Genomic DNA, 16362 nt, shown 5'->3' with positions numbered 1-16362 from the left:
ACATTTCTTCTCTCCAGGCCGAGTGGCTCATATGGTTGAGGTGCTGGCCTTCTGACCCCAACTTGGCAGGTTTGATCCTGGTTCAGTCCGGTAGTAATTGAAGGTTCTCAAATACATCAGCCTCATGTCTGTATATTTACTGGCACGTAAAAGAACTCCCGCGGGACTAACTTCTGGTACCTTGGTGCACACAAAGTAATGAAATGAAATGCAATGCAAGTATCCACCTATTCAATACTAACTTATGTGAGAGATTCTTAAATCACTACATAGTCATTTATTTATTTCATAGTACCAGTTCTGGCATATTGATTGCCATCATCAGCTATAGGGAGTTTACAAAGACATATAAAGTGACACTGACATGTTAGACCTTATAGTTAAAATATACTAAATAACTTGAAATGGATATCCATATAATAGATGAGTAATGTTATTTACAAGTGTACGACTTGATAGTCATTTAACTGCATTTTACAAGTTTACAACTTGAAAGTCATGTTATTAAAAGAAATTAACAATCTAAAATCCAATCTTAAATGTTTTAAAATAAACGATTGCACTTTGTCAGTAAAATATGGCGTATTTTGCGTCTATAATTCATTAGTAGTATGATGTGTATGAGTGACAGAGAGTTCCTTTTTAATTGTTTTTCTTCATTAGAAATCTGCTTGAGTCAATTATATGAGGTCCATGGACATTGTAGCCATATTTCAGTAATAATGGGCTGATATAAAAGTAACAGAAGGTTCTTTCTAAAAAGGTTGTTCCTCAAGAAATATATAATTTGCGTAATTATATATAGCACTGGGCTCAAACTTCGTACTCTGGTGTGTTAACGTAACAGGAGAGTGGATCTCATAGAACAAGTTGTTGGTTGTAAAGTTGAAGAGGTACCTCGGTGTCTCCGACAACCATAAAAGCAGTTGGTGGGACATAAAGAAAATAACATTATTATTATTATTATTATTATTATTATTATTATTACATTTCATCTCATTTTGCACCATTAGGGGCCAATGACCTAGATGTTAGGCCGCTTTAAACAACAAGCATCGTCATAATCATCATGAATGCATTGACAGTTTAGTGTTCTTTAACCTTTCCTGTATGTAGATCCTAGAAACCTTAAATTATAATACTTTTGACTGTGCATAACAGGCCATCTTTGTATAACAATTTTCTGTAGCACTACGTGGAATTGGGTGGCTAGCTCTATGCCCAGCTACCTTCGCCCCTCAGAATATGACTGATGTAAATTTTGAAATACAACTACTGTAAGTTATCTAATCTTCAGGTGGATGCCTCCGAGTTTAATATATTGAAAACTAAGTGAAGTAACTCTTCAATTGGGCAACTTGGATCCTAAGGTCATTTGGTCTCTAAGAATTGTTGTTTTGGTATGTCTCACTGTACAGTACTATTCAGCTTTAGGAATAATTTGTGAGTGTCATGGTAAATAAGTCATGTTGGGTTCTATGAATATCCTTAGCCTGTTTCCAGTCATTTGACTGGGTGAGGAATGAAATGAATGAAGCCCCCATCTAGCGGCGAGGATAGGAATTGTGCTGGCTGCCGAAGCCTGTCGCACTCCTTGGTGCAATGATTGACTGACAAATGAAATGATATTGGAGAGTGTTGCTGGAATGAAGGATGACAAGGAAAACTGCAGTACTCGGATAAAAATCTGTCCCACCTCCGCTTTGTCCAGCACAAATGTCACATACAGTGACTGGTATTTGAACAATGTAACCCAGTGGCGAGAGGCTGGCTCGCAGCCACCTGAGTCACAGAGGCTCTCCATGTTGGGTTATAATGATAAGAATTGAATTGCTGATCATAAAAATGTTCCAACATTTTAAAATTAGCATTGTTTTTACACTGTAATGGCAGGCTTCATTATTCTTTCACATGAAATAAATATAAAGTCTATCAAGTCTTGATATATATGGAACTTGCAACAAGTTGGCTATTTAGGTAGTCTTTCATTTACCGTATTTTAAAAATAAAATAAATACATTTAAAAAGTGATCTTTGAGGAATAAAAATTCGAACGTGAACTTTTTGGATGTAAATATTAGTAAATTATAAATCTCTTCTCAAATTATAGACAACTTTCAAGAAGGTACATGATAGTTGAGTGGCATAGTCACTGGCATCTCATCAAGATGACCACGATTCAAATTCTGATCAATGCATGTGAGACTTCTGAGAAGAATCTTCACATCTTTGTGACTAAAATTACACATAAAACTGGGCATTTCATGGTTCTAATCATATCAATACTTGCATAAGACTGTAAGTTAGGTAAGTAGTTATTTTCACTCTATCTCATTTCTAGTTGTGAGCAGCAAGTTAGCTATACAGTTAGGGTTGCAGAGTTGTGAGCTTGTATTTGGAAGATAGTGAGTTCGAACTCCACTGTCGGTGGCCCTGAAGATGGTTTTCCGTAATTTTCTATTTTCACACCAGGCAAATGCTGAGGTTTTATCCTAATTAAGGCCACGGCCCCTTCCTTCCCACTCTTAGCCCTTTCCTAATCCATCATTGCCGTAAGACCTATCTGTGTCTGTGCGACGTTAAGCAAATTGTAAGTTGTGAGCAGTTTGGTTTGAGTTAATAATATTGTGAATTTATTATCTATAGTTTTACCAGATTCATAATGACTTGTTCAATCTCTTTCCAGCTAGGTAAACTCGTAGAGAAGAAAGAACTGGTCAGCTCTGAAGTAGTTGCTCTAGAGGATATATCGAATGATGATGAAGTTTGGCTTGTGCAGTGCCCAGTTGATGTAAGTGTAAATTTAAAGAGTTTAATATTACTGTATTTAGACTCTGAGAAAATGCTTTCCTTTGATGTTGAGTGTTTAGGGCACTTGATGTACAGTGCTGTTCATTGTGAATTACTACATTTGATATTCAGACACAGAGGTTGGATATTGTTCTTATTTGTATTGGAGTGTTTTGGGATTCATTGTGGAATATTTAGATAAATAGTGAAATGAAAAACAGATTTTTACCTTATAATAAATTCAGTTAGCCTACATTACCCATTAGTTACAAAATAAATCAGCTAAATAAAATATAATCAGTTGAACCTAACCAACATTTATTTCAATATTCTACCATAATTGAATCTGCCTCAGAGACAGGGTGCATTTATATATGCTCCTATTTTCTTTTTGAGACCATTCATTATGTGAGCATCAGTAGGCATAATTCTGCAATATATAAAAGAACATGTCCTAACTGACTGATTCATCATCACTAAGCCAAAACTACTGGACATAAAGAAGTGAAATTTTGAGGATACATTCATATTAACACGTAGGTGCTCGCTAAGGGAGGATTTTTTTGATATTCCATTGCTAAGGGGGTGAATTTCTAAAATAAGGATATTTATATCTGAAAAATTTAAAAGTTTACAAATGTAAAAATTGGTATCTGCAATCTCCTTTAAAAATAAACACGTATTTTTTTTTGTTTACGGAAAATCCCATTAAGGGTGGTGAAAAAAGGCAGGAAAGGTGTTGAACACCTTTTATGAGGAGGTGTATATCTCAAAAACTGAAGATGTTACAGACATGAAAATTGAAATTTGGAAACTCCTCTGAAAATAAAGAAATATGTATGTTTGTGTTTTTGGATAATCCAATGAATAGTGGGTGAACAGGAGTGACAAACAGGGTGAATTTTAAAAAAGACTATATCTGCAAATTATCTCAGGTACGTAACATATTACAGATTTGAAAACTGGTATTTGGAATTTCCTGTAAAAGTAAAGAACATAAATATTTTTTTGGGAAATTCACTTAAAGGGAACTGAAAAAAGGGTGAATTTTTAAAATTTGCGTTTCTACAGTATATCTCAAAAACTTAACATGTTGCAGACGTGAAAATTGGTATTTGGAATCTCCTTTAAAAATAAGGAAACACATATTTTTGGATTTCGGGAAAAACCCTTAACGGGGGGTTAAGGAATTGAAAAATTAGTTGAATTATTTGTTTGAGAATGTATATATACACCAAAAAATCTAAAGATGTTACAAACGTGTGAAAACTGGTATTTGGAATCTCCTTTAAGAAAAAAGAAACATGCATTTGGTGGGGGAATCAACTTGGAAGTGGGGGGGGGGGGGAACAGAGATGAATTCCTTTTACGAGAATACATATATTTCAAAAACTGAAGAAGTTAGTCATAATAATTGGTGTATGGAAGCTCTTTTAAAGAAATGGGTACTGTTTGTTTCTGGAAAATTCACTTGAGTGGGGAGTTTGAAAGGAAGTGAAAAAAATTGAATTATTTTTATGGAGAAACGTATATCTCAGAACTGAAGGTTACAGACATGGAAATTGGTATTTGGAATCTCCTTTAAAAATATACATGCATTTTTTTGGGGTGAGAGGGGAAACCAACTTAACCGGTGGCGGTGGCGTGAAAAAGAAGTTGAATTCTTTTCATGAGGATACTTATAACTCAAAAACTGAAGATGTTACAGACAAGAAAATTTGTATTTGGAATTTTCTTTCAAAGTAAAGAAACACGTAATCTTTTGTCTTTGGAAAATCCACTTAAGGGATGTGAATTAATTGAAAAATTAGTTGAATACCTTGTATGAGGATACTTATATCTCAGAAACTAAAGATGTTAGAGACGTGAAAATTAGTATTTGGAATCCCCATTACAAATACAGAAACACAAATTTTTGGGGGTGGGGATCAAGTTTGAGGGGGTGGTGAAAAAGGAGTTTAATTCTTTTTATGAGGATACATACATCACAAAACTGAAGATTTTAGAGTCGTGATAATTGGCATTTGGAAGCTCCTTTAAAAATTAAGAAACGCATTTTTCTCCTTGGAAAATCGGCGTAAATGTGTGGGGTTGAAAATAAGTAAATGAGGAGTTGAAATATGTTTATGAGGATACTTTATCTTAAAAACTGATGCTGTTTCAGACAAATGAAGTTGGTATTTTAAATTTTCTTTCATAATAAAGATACACGTATTTTTTGTTTTTGGAAAGTCCACTTAAGGTGGGAGAGGGGTGGAAAGACGTGAAGAAGAAGTTGAATTATTCTTATGAGTATTCATTTATCTCAAAAACTGAAGGTGTTTCAGATGTACAGGCGTAAAAATTGGTATTTGGAATCTCCTTTAAAAATAATTAAACACGTATTTTTTTTGTTTTTGGAAAATCCAGTTAAGGGGCTGAAAACAATTGGAAAAGCGGGTGAATTTTTAAAAAGATTACCGGTATATCTACATTATATGTCAAAAATTTGAGACAAGAAACTTGGTATTTGGAAAGTCCTTTAAAAATACAGGAACCTGTATCTTAAAAACTGAAGATGTTACAGACGTGAATTTTTTTTTGAATATACACTTGGGGGTGAGGTTAGGGGAAGGACTGATCAAGGGGTTGAATTCTTGTTATGGGGATACTTACGTATATCTCAAAAACTGAAGATGTTACAGATGTGGGAATAGGTACTTGATGGAATCTCCTTTAAAAATAAACATTTTTTTTTCTACTTGAGATAAGACTGTTTCTCGCATGTACAGTTCTATGTCGGATGGTCGTCTTAGCCTCAAAAGGTAATACCACATATGTGGTTTACGAAGAATTTCTGGGGTAAACGAAACTCCATTTTTGAGTGAGTTTTTATACTTGAGGAATTTTCAGATAATGTCGTAGTACAATGCCGAGGAATGATTACTTTGATCAAATTATGAAATCCACACGAGCGAAGCCGCAGATAATTGCTGGTGAATATATATATATATATATATATATATATATAAAATAACATGTCCTGATTGACTAATTCATCATCGCCGAGCCAAAACTACTGGACAGAAAGAAATTAAATTTTGGGGATATGTTTATATTAAAGTGTAGGTGCTCACTAAGAGAGGATTTTTGGTTATTCCATCGCTAAGGGGATGAAAAGGGGGGGGGGTGAATTGTCAAAATGAGTATATCTATATCTCAAAACTTTGACAGTTTAGAGACGTGAAAATTGATATTTGGAATCTCCTTTAAAAATAAAGAAATAATTATTTTTTCGTTTTATGAAAATCCTCTTAAGGGGGTGAAAAGAGAAGGGGTTTAATTAGTTTTATGAGGGTACTTATATATAAAAAACTGAAGATGTTACAGACATAAAAAATTAGTATTTAGAATCTCCTTTAAAAATGAAGAAACACGTATTTTTAAGTTTCCAAAAAAATTTCTTTAAGATTCGTGAAAAGAAGTGAAAATTTGGTGAATTTTTAAAATGAGTAAATCTACAGTATATCTCAAAACTGGAGATGTTACAGACGTGAAATTTGGTATATAACTATAACTATATATATATATATATATATATAAGGCAATAGCACCCATTAAGGAAGGGTTTCGAAAAATTCTACCCCTAAGGGGTTGACCAAAGTTGAAATTGCACTCAATGATTGTTTCTTTATGTACTAGATGTTAAATAGGATAAGTTTAGGAAAAAATGCAGCCCTTAAGGGTAAAATGGGGGTTAATACCCAGAAACAAGTATATATCTTTCTCTGAAACTGTTCGTCATACAAGGTTAAAATTGAACACAATGGTTCCTCCTGTATGTGTTAGATTTTCGATAAAACCTGATCTTACTGGGTGAGTTGGCCGTTCGGTTAGGGGCGCGCAGCTGTGAGCTTGTATCTGGGAGATAGTGGGTTCGAACCCTACTGTCAGCAGCCCTGGGGATGGTCTTCTGTGATTTCCCATTTTCACGTGGCCATGCCTGCTTCCTTCCCACTCCTAGGCCTTTCCTATCTCATCGTCACCGTGTTAGGTACCAACTGATGAGCCCACCCTAGCACACGAGGGCGAAACGCTGGCAACCAAGAATGAGTTAGCTGGAAAATTTATAATGTCCAATAACAGACCGTTTATATTGGTATAATAAATTACTCATTCAGGACAAATATTTCAGATTCCCTATGGGAATCGATATCATCTGATGGCCAAGCAGGCATCAATTTTTCATAATGAGACAAAGCCTCTTAGTGCATTGGCACTGCCGGTGGCTCCAGTTAGCCTACGCAGTGGCCTCCATGGTATGCACTAGCCAGCGTAAGACAGTAGCTGAGTGTTGGTAGGTGTGCTAGGTACCAACTGATGAGCCCACCCTAGCACACGAGGGCAAAACGCTGGCAACCAAGAATGAGTTAGCTGGAAAATTTATAATGTCCAATAACGGAACGTTTATATTGGTACCATAAGACCTATCCGAGTCGGTATGACATAAAGCCAGTTGCAAAAAAAAGAAAAAGCCTGATCATAAAATAATACACTCCCTACTGAGGGATGGGGACTGACAACATAAATATTAATTTCTCTCCAACTGTTTGATATTTGGGCTTGAAATTTCACATGATGGTTTTCCTATATGTCATAGATTTTGAGTAAGAAGTGGTCTTAAACAATACACCCCTTGGGGGGGGGCTTTACTATGGGCTGAGGTCTTGATGACATAAGTATTCAGTTCTCTCAAACCATTTGGCATATGGGTTTGAAATTTCACATGATGGTTGCCTATATGTCTTGGATTTTAAACAAAAATTGGTCTTAAAATGATACTCCACTAAGGGGTTTTGACCGTGAGGGTGAGGCCTAAAATCACAAATATTCATCTCTCTGAAATGGACTGACATGTGAGGTTGAAATTTCACATGATGTTTGCTCCTATATGTAATAGATTTTCAATAAGAAGTTGTCTTAAATCAGTACACCCCTAAGAGTGTTTGACTGGAGGGGGGTGGGGGTGTAGCTGACGACATAAATACCATATTCATTTCTCTCAAAACGTTTGACATACGAGCTTGAAATTTCACATGATAGTTATCGTATATGTCTTAGATTTTAAGTAAAAGTGGTCTTAAAAATATGCCCCTACAGTGTTTTGAACGGGAGGGAAATGCCTGAAAAAACAAATATTCGTATCTCTGAAACTGTATGACTTTTGAGATTGAAATTTCACTTGATGGTTGCTCTTATATGTAATAGATTTTCAAATAGAAAGTGGTCTTAAAACAATGCATCCCATGGGGAATTGTCTGGGGGTTGGGAGTAAGGCCTGATTACAAATAAATTTCTCTGAAATCGCTTGTTATACGAGGTTTGAATTTCTCAGGGTGGTTACTCCTCAGTATCTTAGATTTTAAATCAAAATTGGTCTTAAAACAATGGTCCCCTAAGGCGACTTGACTGGGGGTGATGTCCGATGACAAACATATTTATTTCTCTGAAATCGTTTGACATATGAGGTTGAAATTTCACATGCTTGTTGTTCCTACACACCTTAGATTTTGAATAAGAAGTGGTCTTGAAACAATATATTCCTACCGGGCGAGTTGGCCGTGCGGTTAAGGATGTGCGATTGTGAAGTTGCATCTGGGAGATAGTGGGTTTGAATCCCACTGTCGGCAGCCCTGAAGGTGGTTTTCCATGGTTTCCCATTTTCACACCAGGCAAATGCTGGGGCTGTACCATAATTAAGGCCACGGCTGCTTCGTTCCAACTCATAGGTCTTTCCTATCCCATCGTTGCCATAAGACCTATCTGTGTCAGTGCAACATAAAGCCACTAGCAATATATTCCTAACCGGTTTTTACTGTAGTTTGGGGCCTAATGACAAAAATATTAATTTCTCTGAAACCGTTTGACATACGAGGTTGAAACTTCACATCATGATTGCTCCTATATGTAATAGATTTTAACTAAGAAGTGGTCTTAAAACCAACACACCCTTAAGGGGTTTTGACTAGGGGTGAATTCTGATGACATAATATTCATTTCTCTGAAATCATTTTTCTGAAACTGAAATAATCTTGAATGTATAATATTTAAAGATTTAAACGTCTCAAATTACTAATCATTTTCCACACGCTTTAGGAATGATACAAAAATATTAACTTCTACAAAACCGTTTGAATTACGAAGTTTAACTTTCAAATTGTATCCCAGGTGTTAAACAACAAAAAATTTGAAACATTAACCCCTCAGAGAGTTAATTGGGGGTTAAGATCCGAAAACAGATATATTCCTTCCTTCCTCCGAAACCGTTTAACGTTCGAACACAAAAATCCAAATGGCAGTATATATTTTAGATCGTAGGTGCGAATTAAGAAATAGTTTTAAACACCCCACCGCTAAGGTGTTAAATGGCGTTATCTACGCAAACAAAATTATTCAACTCTTCAAAACCGTTTGACGTACTAATTTGTAATTTTACGAGAAGGTTCTTAGTTTATCTCCTAGATGTAAAATATCATATACTTCAAAATATTTCTCCTCTAAGGGATTTAGGTGGTGGTTGACTCTAAAAAAAACACAATATCCTTTCTTCCGAAACCATTTCAAGCACGATCTTAAAATTTTACATGAATGGTGGTCTTATGTGTCCTAGATGTTAACAAATATTTTTAAAACATTTGCCGCCTAAGAAAATTAATTCCTCCATTACTGTTCAATGTACAACATCTACGTTTCACAGGTTGATCACTTCTACATCCTAGATGTAGGGTTTAAAAAGTTTTAATTTTTCTGTACGGGATTCAAATGAGTGTTAGATAAGAAAATTAATTATTTTCCCCCCAAAACCGCTTGACGTACGAACTGAGGGCGTATTTTACAGTCTCAGTCGACAGTAGACTCTCCAAAATGTAAAATTTTGAAAAATAACTTTTCATTTAAAACCGTAGCGAAGCACGGGTATCTTGCTAGTTAAGTGTATAGCCTCAGATAACGTGCTTACAATAACTATTTTTTAGTAGTATTCATCATCATTATCATCATCATCATCAATTTCCAATATTCAGCTCCCACTGGGTTGGGATGTTTATGGCACCTTTCCATTTTCCATTATCCAACCACCATTGTTCCAACTTAACAATGTTCAGGTTTCATCTAATTATATACTATTCTTGATTGTTTTCAACCACCTTAGCCTGGGTATCCGTCTTGCCCTCGTTCCTTCTGTCTGGGTCTCCATTGTTTTCTTCGGTATCCTTCCTTCTTCCATCCTCTTAAGGTGTCCAGACAATCTAAGTTTATTTTTCTCCATTCTGTCATAAAGCTTTGTCACTCAGTTTCCTTCCTGACTTTCTCGTTTCTTACTCTGTCCTTTCTTGTCTTTCCTATCATATTTCTCGAAAATTTCATTTCACTGGCCTGGATCCTGTCTTTGCCAGTGTCCAGTTCTTCCTCTGCTGCATATGTCGATATTTGGCAGTAGTACATCTTATACATCACCTATTTACACTTCATTGGTATCCTCCACATCAGGTTTTTCACACTCTGGTATGATGCATTTCTCTGTTGAATTCTTTTACTGAACTCCATGTCCAGCACTATCCTGAATCTGTTCGGTACATGAGTACTTGACGCTCTGCGTAATTTTGAGGTTTTGTCCCCTAATTTTTATAATTCCTTTCCTTTTCCCCTCTAGTCAGCACTATTATCTTTTTTTTTTTTTTTTTTTTTCACACTAATGTTCCTTCCACAATTTTCAAAAATCTCACTCAACATGTCAAGTTGCCCCTGTATATCCTCTCTGTTTGCTCCCCACATCACAATATCATCTGCAATCTGCATTACTTTAATTTCCCTGTCCCCATACATTTCCTTTGTCTTCTTCAAAACTTTGTCCATAACCATTATGAATAAGTGGTAACAGTACACTTGCTTGTTGTAGTCCAGTTCCATTCAAAAACCAGTCGGTCCTTCCCGCATGTGTCTGGACACTGTTGCAACAATGTTTGTACGTTGCTTGCACATATTCTATAATTTGTTTTCCAAATCCTTTCCATTGCATTACTTTCCATTCCTTTGCTCTGGGTGCACTATCGTAAACCTTTTTTAAATCAAGGAATGTCATCACCGTATCTCTTCCACATACTCTATTTTTTCCATTAACTGCCTCAAATTGAAGACTGAGTCTATCATTGGGGTTTAGTAGTATTGAAATTAAAATCCACATTCTGTTTCCAGTCATTCGACCGGGTCAGGAATGGAATGAATGAAGCCCCCATCTAGCGGCGAGGATAGGAATTGTGCTGGCTGCCGAAGCCTGTTGCACTCCTCTGGGGCAATGATTAATAAATGACAGATAAAATGAAATGATATTAGAGACTGTTGCTGGAATGAAATATGACAGGGAAAACCGGAGTACCCGGAGAAAAACCTGTCCCAGCTCCGCTTTGTACAGCACAAATCTCACATGGAGTAACTGGTATTTGAACCACGGAACCCAGAGGTGAGAGGCCGGCACGCTGCCGCCTCAGCCAATGAGGCTCTGGGTTTAGTAGTGTTATTGACCTAAAATAAAAATTTATTCTTAACATTTATAAGTAAAGGAAGGGGAAAAACAAGTGACAGTCAGTATAATTTTTGAGGTTTCAGTCTGTTGAAACATGAAATATAACATTAATTCTGTTACATACCTGTAAAAATCTATTAGTAACAGAATATGTTTCGTTCTCTAAGAACATCCTCAGGTTCTATCATATAACATTTAACCATCCGCATATGTATAATACTAGCTGTAGTACCTCAACGGGTACTGCAGATAGTAGTTGACGAGACAATCACAAAGATGTGCATGATTACATTTTTGTCCACTCCTCGTATTGTTCCCCAGATTCTGGGCACATAAGTGGGCATGCCTGTGTATGTCAGTTGCTTGTGACGTACTCGCTTTGTTGTTCTCTGGGTCCCTTTGCAGTTTTTTCTTTTTTCATTATTGCTGATCGTGATTTGATCTCTTCTTTCTGGTATAAGAGAGACAAGTATTTGGTTAAAATTTAAAAAAAAAAAAGACTGATAGGTTTACAAAGCCTTTAAATGTTGCCAAAGTGATCTCCATATTGACTCTCCTTACAGTCTCTAGAGCTAGTTACCAGTTCTTCTACTTTCAGATTACTGCCACTGATAATGTACCTTATTTTTCACTTTATTGGAAAAAGGTATAGAACAAAAAAAATCACAAGCTATTTTCAAGTAAAACCAACCGTAAGAGAGGTACATGAAGTTTTATTCTTTAGGCCCCTTGTGAAGCACCCAGCTTCTGGTGAAATTTTTGGACAACATATAGCTCAGATCCTACTGGAACTTTCCTGAAACTCAGACACCAAGTTTCATTAAAATCCACCCAATCATTTTACCCTGATGCTGTAACAGACACAGACAAATATTGCTGTATCGGAAAGAGATTTAGAACAAAAATTCACCATGAGCTATTTTTGGGTAAAACCAACCATAATAATAGTAATAATAATACTGGCGTATGGCCTCCGGAGAGGCCTGGTGCGGGTCTTTTTCTTGTAGACGGCCTATTAGGTGACCTGCATGTCTGTGAAGATGAGAGCCCTACCTAGGATGATTTTTAATGCTGAATACACCCAGCCTCCAAACTATTGGAATTAACCAATTAAGTTTAAAAACCCTGACCCTGCCGGGAATTGAACTCGGGTTCCTCTGGATCAAAAGCCAGCACGCTAACCATTTAGCCATGGAGCCGGACAAACCAATCATAAGAGTTTCATCGAGTTTTATTCCTTTGGCCCCTTCTGAAGCTCCCCTTTTTATTTTTTTATTTTTTATTGACAACTTATAGCTAAGATCCTACTCAACCTGTAATACCAAGTTTAATTAAAATCCACCCATCCATTTTCCTGTGATGCTGTAACAGACACAGAAAAATATTAAATTGAACTCGACATAGGTCATTACAGTGATGTCTATTCTTGTCAGAATGCAATATTAACAGACTGGAATGTCACGGGTAAAAGCAATGCTATCATATGAAATGCTCTATATAATGAAAACCTCACATTTTTCTCACTTTTAACAAACAGTACTATGCCTCCTTTCTGACAGTCCCAAGTTTCAGAGCTAGAATGACCAGGCCACAGACAGCCATGAACACTCCTCTGCCAAATTCCGTTAAATGTGCACAGCCTATTTCAGTCAGTGCCTCAGAGTATAGGGATCAAATAGCTGGAATACTATGATGACCAGTGTGTTATGAACCAGTACTTATCAGAGAATTCGTGAATCAGAGGAATGACATACTATTAATGATTTAGGAATTACTTTCAATAGCAAATTAACTTTTAATAGCCATGTTGCAAAAGTAATGTCAATCTAACAAGATGCTTGGTTTTATTATTAGAAATTCCAAATTATTTATTCAACCTGAAGTTATTATTACGTTGTATATAAGTTTAGTACGAAGCAAGTTAGAATATTCATCGGTAATCTGGGACCCCCTTTATAAGAACCAAGCAGGTTACATTGAGACTGTACAAAATAAATTTCTAAGATATTTGTATCATAAAACTTTCAATGTATTTTGTCCATTTCACATTCCAACCCACTATTTAAGACGTTTGTTCAATTTCACGTCTTTGAAAAACAGGAGAACATTAATTTCGTTACATATATTGAGGAAAATTTTGAATGGAAGTATTGACCGTCAAGAATTTCTTACCTTCATCCCATTTCATGTACCACAAGTAACATCACGACAGCAAATATTATTTCACATCCCAAGATCTAGAAGCGTTCATCACTCTAATTCACCACTAGTCAAAACATTGTCAGTTTATAATTCAACTAGCAAGATACCCGTGCTTCGCTACGGTATTTTACTGAAATTTATAATTGAATGCTTATTGTTTTAGATATATAATCCGCCGAAATTAGCGATCTGACTCGTTTTCAGTGAGAATCCACCAAAATTCCCGATCTCATTGGTTTTCTATTAGAATACGGCACGTTTTCTCCCATTTTTCAATCTTCTTTTTCAGCAATCGATTTCGTACTACCCGGGCTAGGCTCAGGTATTCCTCCCGGTCAGCTGGGTCCGTAAATCTTTGCCATCTTTTCCTATAATAATTTTTAATATGGATAAAATCCTTCAGGAGATCTGGCGTGGTGTCATATTGGGTGTCTTGGCGGCACTGAACCAGCGGCCGGACTCCATTGTTAGTCATTACCCGTCCCGGAGCCATTTCCAGCGCGGTCCGCACATTTGACGACGGTCCGGAACATTATTATTATTATTATTATTATTATATGTTGCTGGGATGAATGATGACAGGGAAAACCGGAGTATCCGGAGAAAAACCTGTCCCGCCTCCGTTTTGTCCAGCACGAATGTCACATGGAGTGACCGGGATTTGAACCACGGAACCCAGCTGTGAGAGGCCGGCGCGCTGCCGCCTGAGCAACGGAGGATCCTTATAAGTACATTAAGTACAGTAAAATCAATTGGTCTCACCTCCTTTTACACCCCACCGCCGTTAAGTTTATTTACCGCCACCCTCCCCCCAAAAAAAATAAAAGAAGGAGTGTTTCTTTATGTTTAAAGGAGATTCCAAACACCAATTTTCACGTCTATTACCTTCAGTTTTGAGATATAAGTATCCCTATAAAAATAATTTACTTTTTTCACTTCATTTCACACTACCCCCCTCCCCTAAGTGAATTTTCCCGCAAAAAAATACTTGTTTCTTTAATAGTAAAGGATCTTCTAAATACCAATTATCACAACTCTAACTTCTTCAGTTTTTGATTTATGTGTCCTCATGAAAGGATTTCAACTCCTTTACACTCCCGCCCCCCAAGACTGGTTCCCCATCCCCCCCCCAAAAAAACGCGGTTTTCTTTGTTTTTAAAGGAGATCCAAATACGAATTTTAATATCTGTAACAACTTTAGTTTTTATTAGATATATATATTCTCATACAATTAAGTCAATTAATTTTTCAATTCTTTCACCCCCTCCCCCCCTTCATGGATTTTCCAAGAATACGTGCAGATTGCAAATATCAAATTTCACGTCTGTAACATCTTCATTTTTGAGATATAAGTAGCCTAATTAAAGGAATTCAACACCATTTTTAGAAACCTTTACCCCCCCCCCTCCACCCAAGTGGTATTTCCGAAATCTAAAAATACACGTTTCTTTATGTTTAATAGGTATAAAAAATCCATTTTTCACTTCTGTAATATGTTACGTTTTTTTAGACATACTGTAAAAATTCTCATTTTAAAATTTCACCCCTTTTGAGTTCCCCTTAAATGGAGTTTCCAAAAACAAATCACCTATGTTTCTTTACATTTACAGGAGATTTCAAACACCCACTTTTTATGTCTGTAACATTTTACGTTTCAAGATATTCTGTAGATATAGTCTTTCAAAAAATTCACCCCAATTTGTCACTCCTGTTTAACCACCATTAATTGGATTTTCCAAAAACTAAAAAATACGTGTTTCTTCATTTTTAAAGGAGATCCCATATACAAATTTTCAGTTCTGTATTATCTTTCGTTTCTGAGATATATGTATCCTCATTAAAGGCATTCAAGAAAGTTTTAAGATGTAGACACACTCATTTTAAAAAATTCAGCCCCCCCTCCTTTTCACCCCCCAATATTTGCATTTTCCAAAAACAAAAAAATACGTGTTTCTTTACTTTTAAAGTAGATCCCAAATACCAATTTTCAGGTCTGTAATATCTTCAGGTTCTGAAATATAAGTAGCCTCATTAAAGGCGTTCAACCCATTATTCACCCTTTTACACCCTTCCTATTGGGATTTTCCGAAAACGAAAGAATACGTGTTTCTTTATTTTTAAAGGAGATTCTAAATACCAATTTTTACGTCTATAAACTTTAAAAGTTTTGAGATATAGATACACTCATGTTAAAAAATCACCCCCTTTTCACCCCCCCCCCATTAATTGGATTTTCCAAAAACAAAAAATACATGTTTCTTTATTTTTAAAGGACATCCCAAACACAAATTTTCAGGTCTGTAATATCTTCAGGTTCTGAAATATTAGTAGACTCATGAAAGGCATTCGACCCCTTTTTCAACCTTTTCCACCCTTCCTATTAGAATTTTCCGAAAACAAAATACACGTGTTTCTTTATTTTTAAAGGAGATTCTAAATAACAATTTTCACATCTATAACCTTTAAAAGTTTTGAGATATAGATACACTCATTTTAAAATATTACTCCCTTGTCACCCCCCTTAATTGGATTTTCCAGAAAAAGAAAACACGTGTTTCTTTATTTTTAAAGGAGATCCCAAACACCAATTTTCAGGTCTGTAATATCTTCAGTTTCTGAGATATAAGTAGCCTCATTAAAGGCATTCAACCCCTTTTTCACCCCTTTTCACTCCTCCTATTGCGATTTTCCGGAAACAAAAAAAGACGTGTTTCTTTATTTTTAATGAAGAATCTAAATACCAATTTTCACATCTGCAAACTTTAAAAGTTTGGAAATACAGATTCACTCATTTAAAAAATTCACCCCCT

At 35.9% G+C, this 16362-nt stretch overlaps 1 protein-coding gene across 2 annotated transcripts in view; it reads left to right on the top strand.

Moving 5' to 3' along the window:
* The window catches only part of LOC136862860 (uncharacterized), a 142022-nt gene that overhangs the window by 60791 nt on the left and 64869 nt on the right, over positions 1-16362 (top strand). For both annotated transcript variants that reach the window (XM_068225801.1, XM_068225802.1), the window contains one exon: positions 2687-2791. In XM_068225801.1, coding sequence (XP_068081902.1) covers positions 2687-2791 — 105 coding nt within the window. The remainder of the gene's footprint in view (positions 1-2686; positions 2792-16362) is intronic.

This window comes from Anabrus simplex, chromosome 2 (assembly GCF_040414725.1).
Source record: "Anabrus simplex isolate iqAnaSimp1 chromosome 2, ASM4041472v1, whole genome shotgun sequence".
In the NCBI taxonomy this organism is placed as follows: domain Eukaryota; kingdom Metazoa; phylum Arthropoda; class Insecta; order Orthoptera; family Tettigoniidae; genus Anabrus; species Anabrus simplex.
Note: the sequence above shows the minus strand (reverse complement) of the source record. Positions and strands in the feature narration are given on the sequence as shown.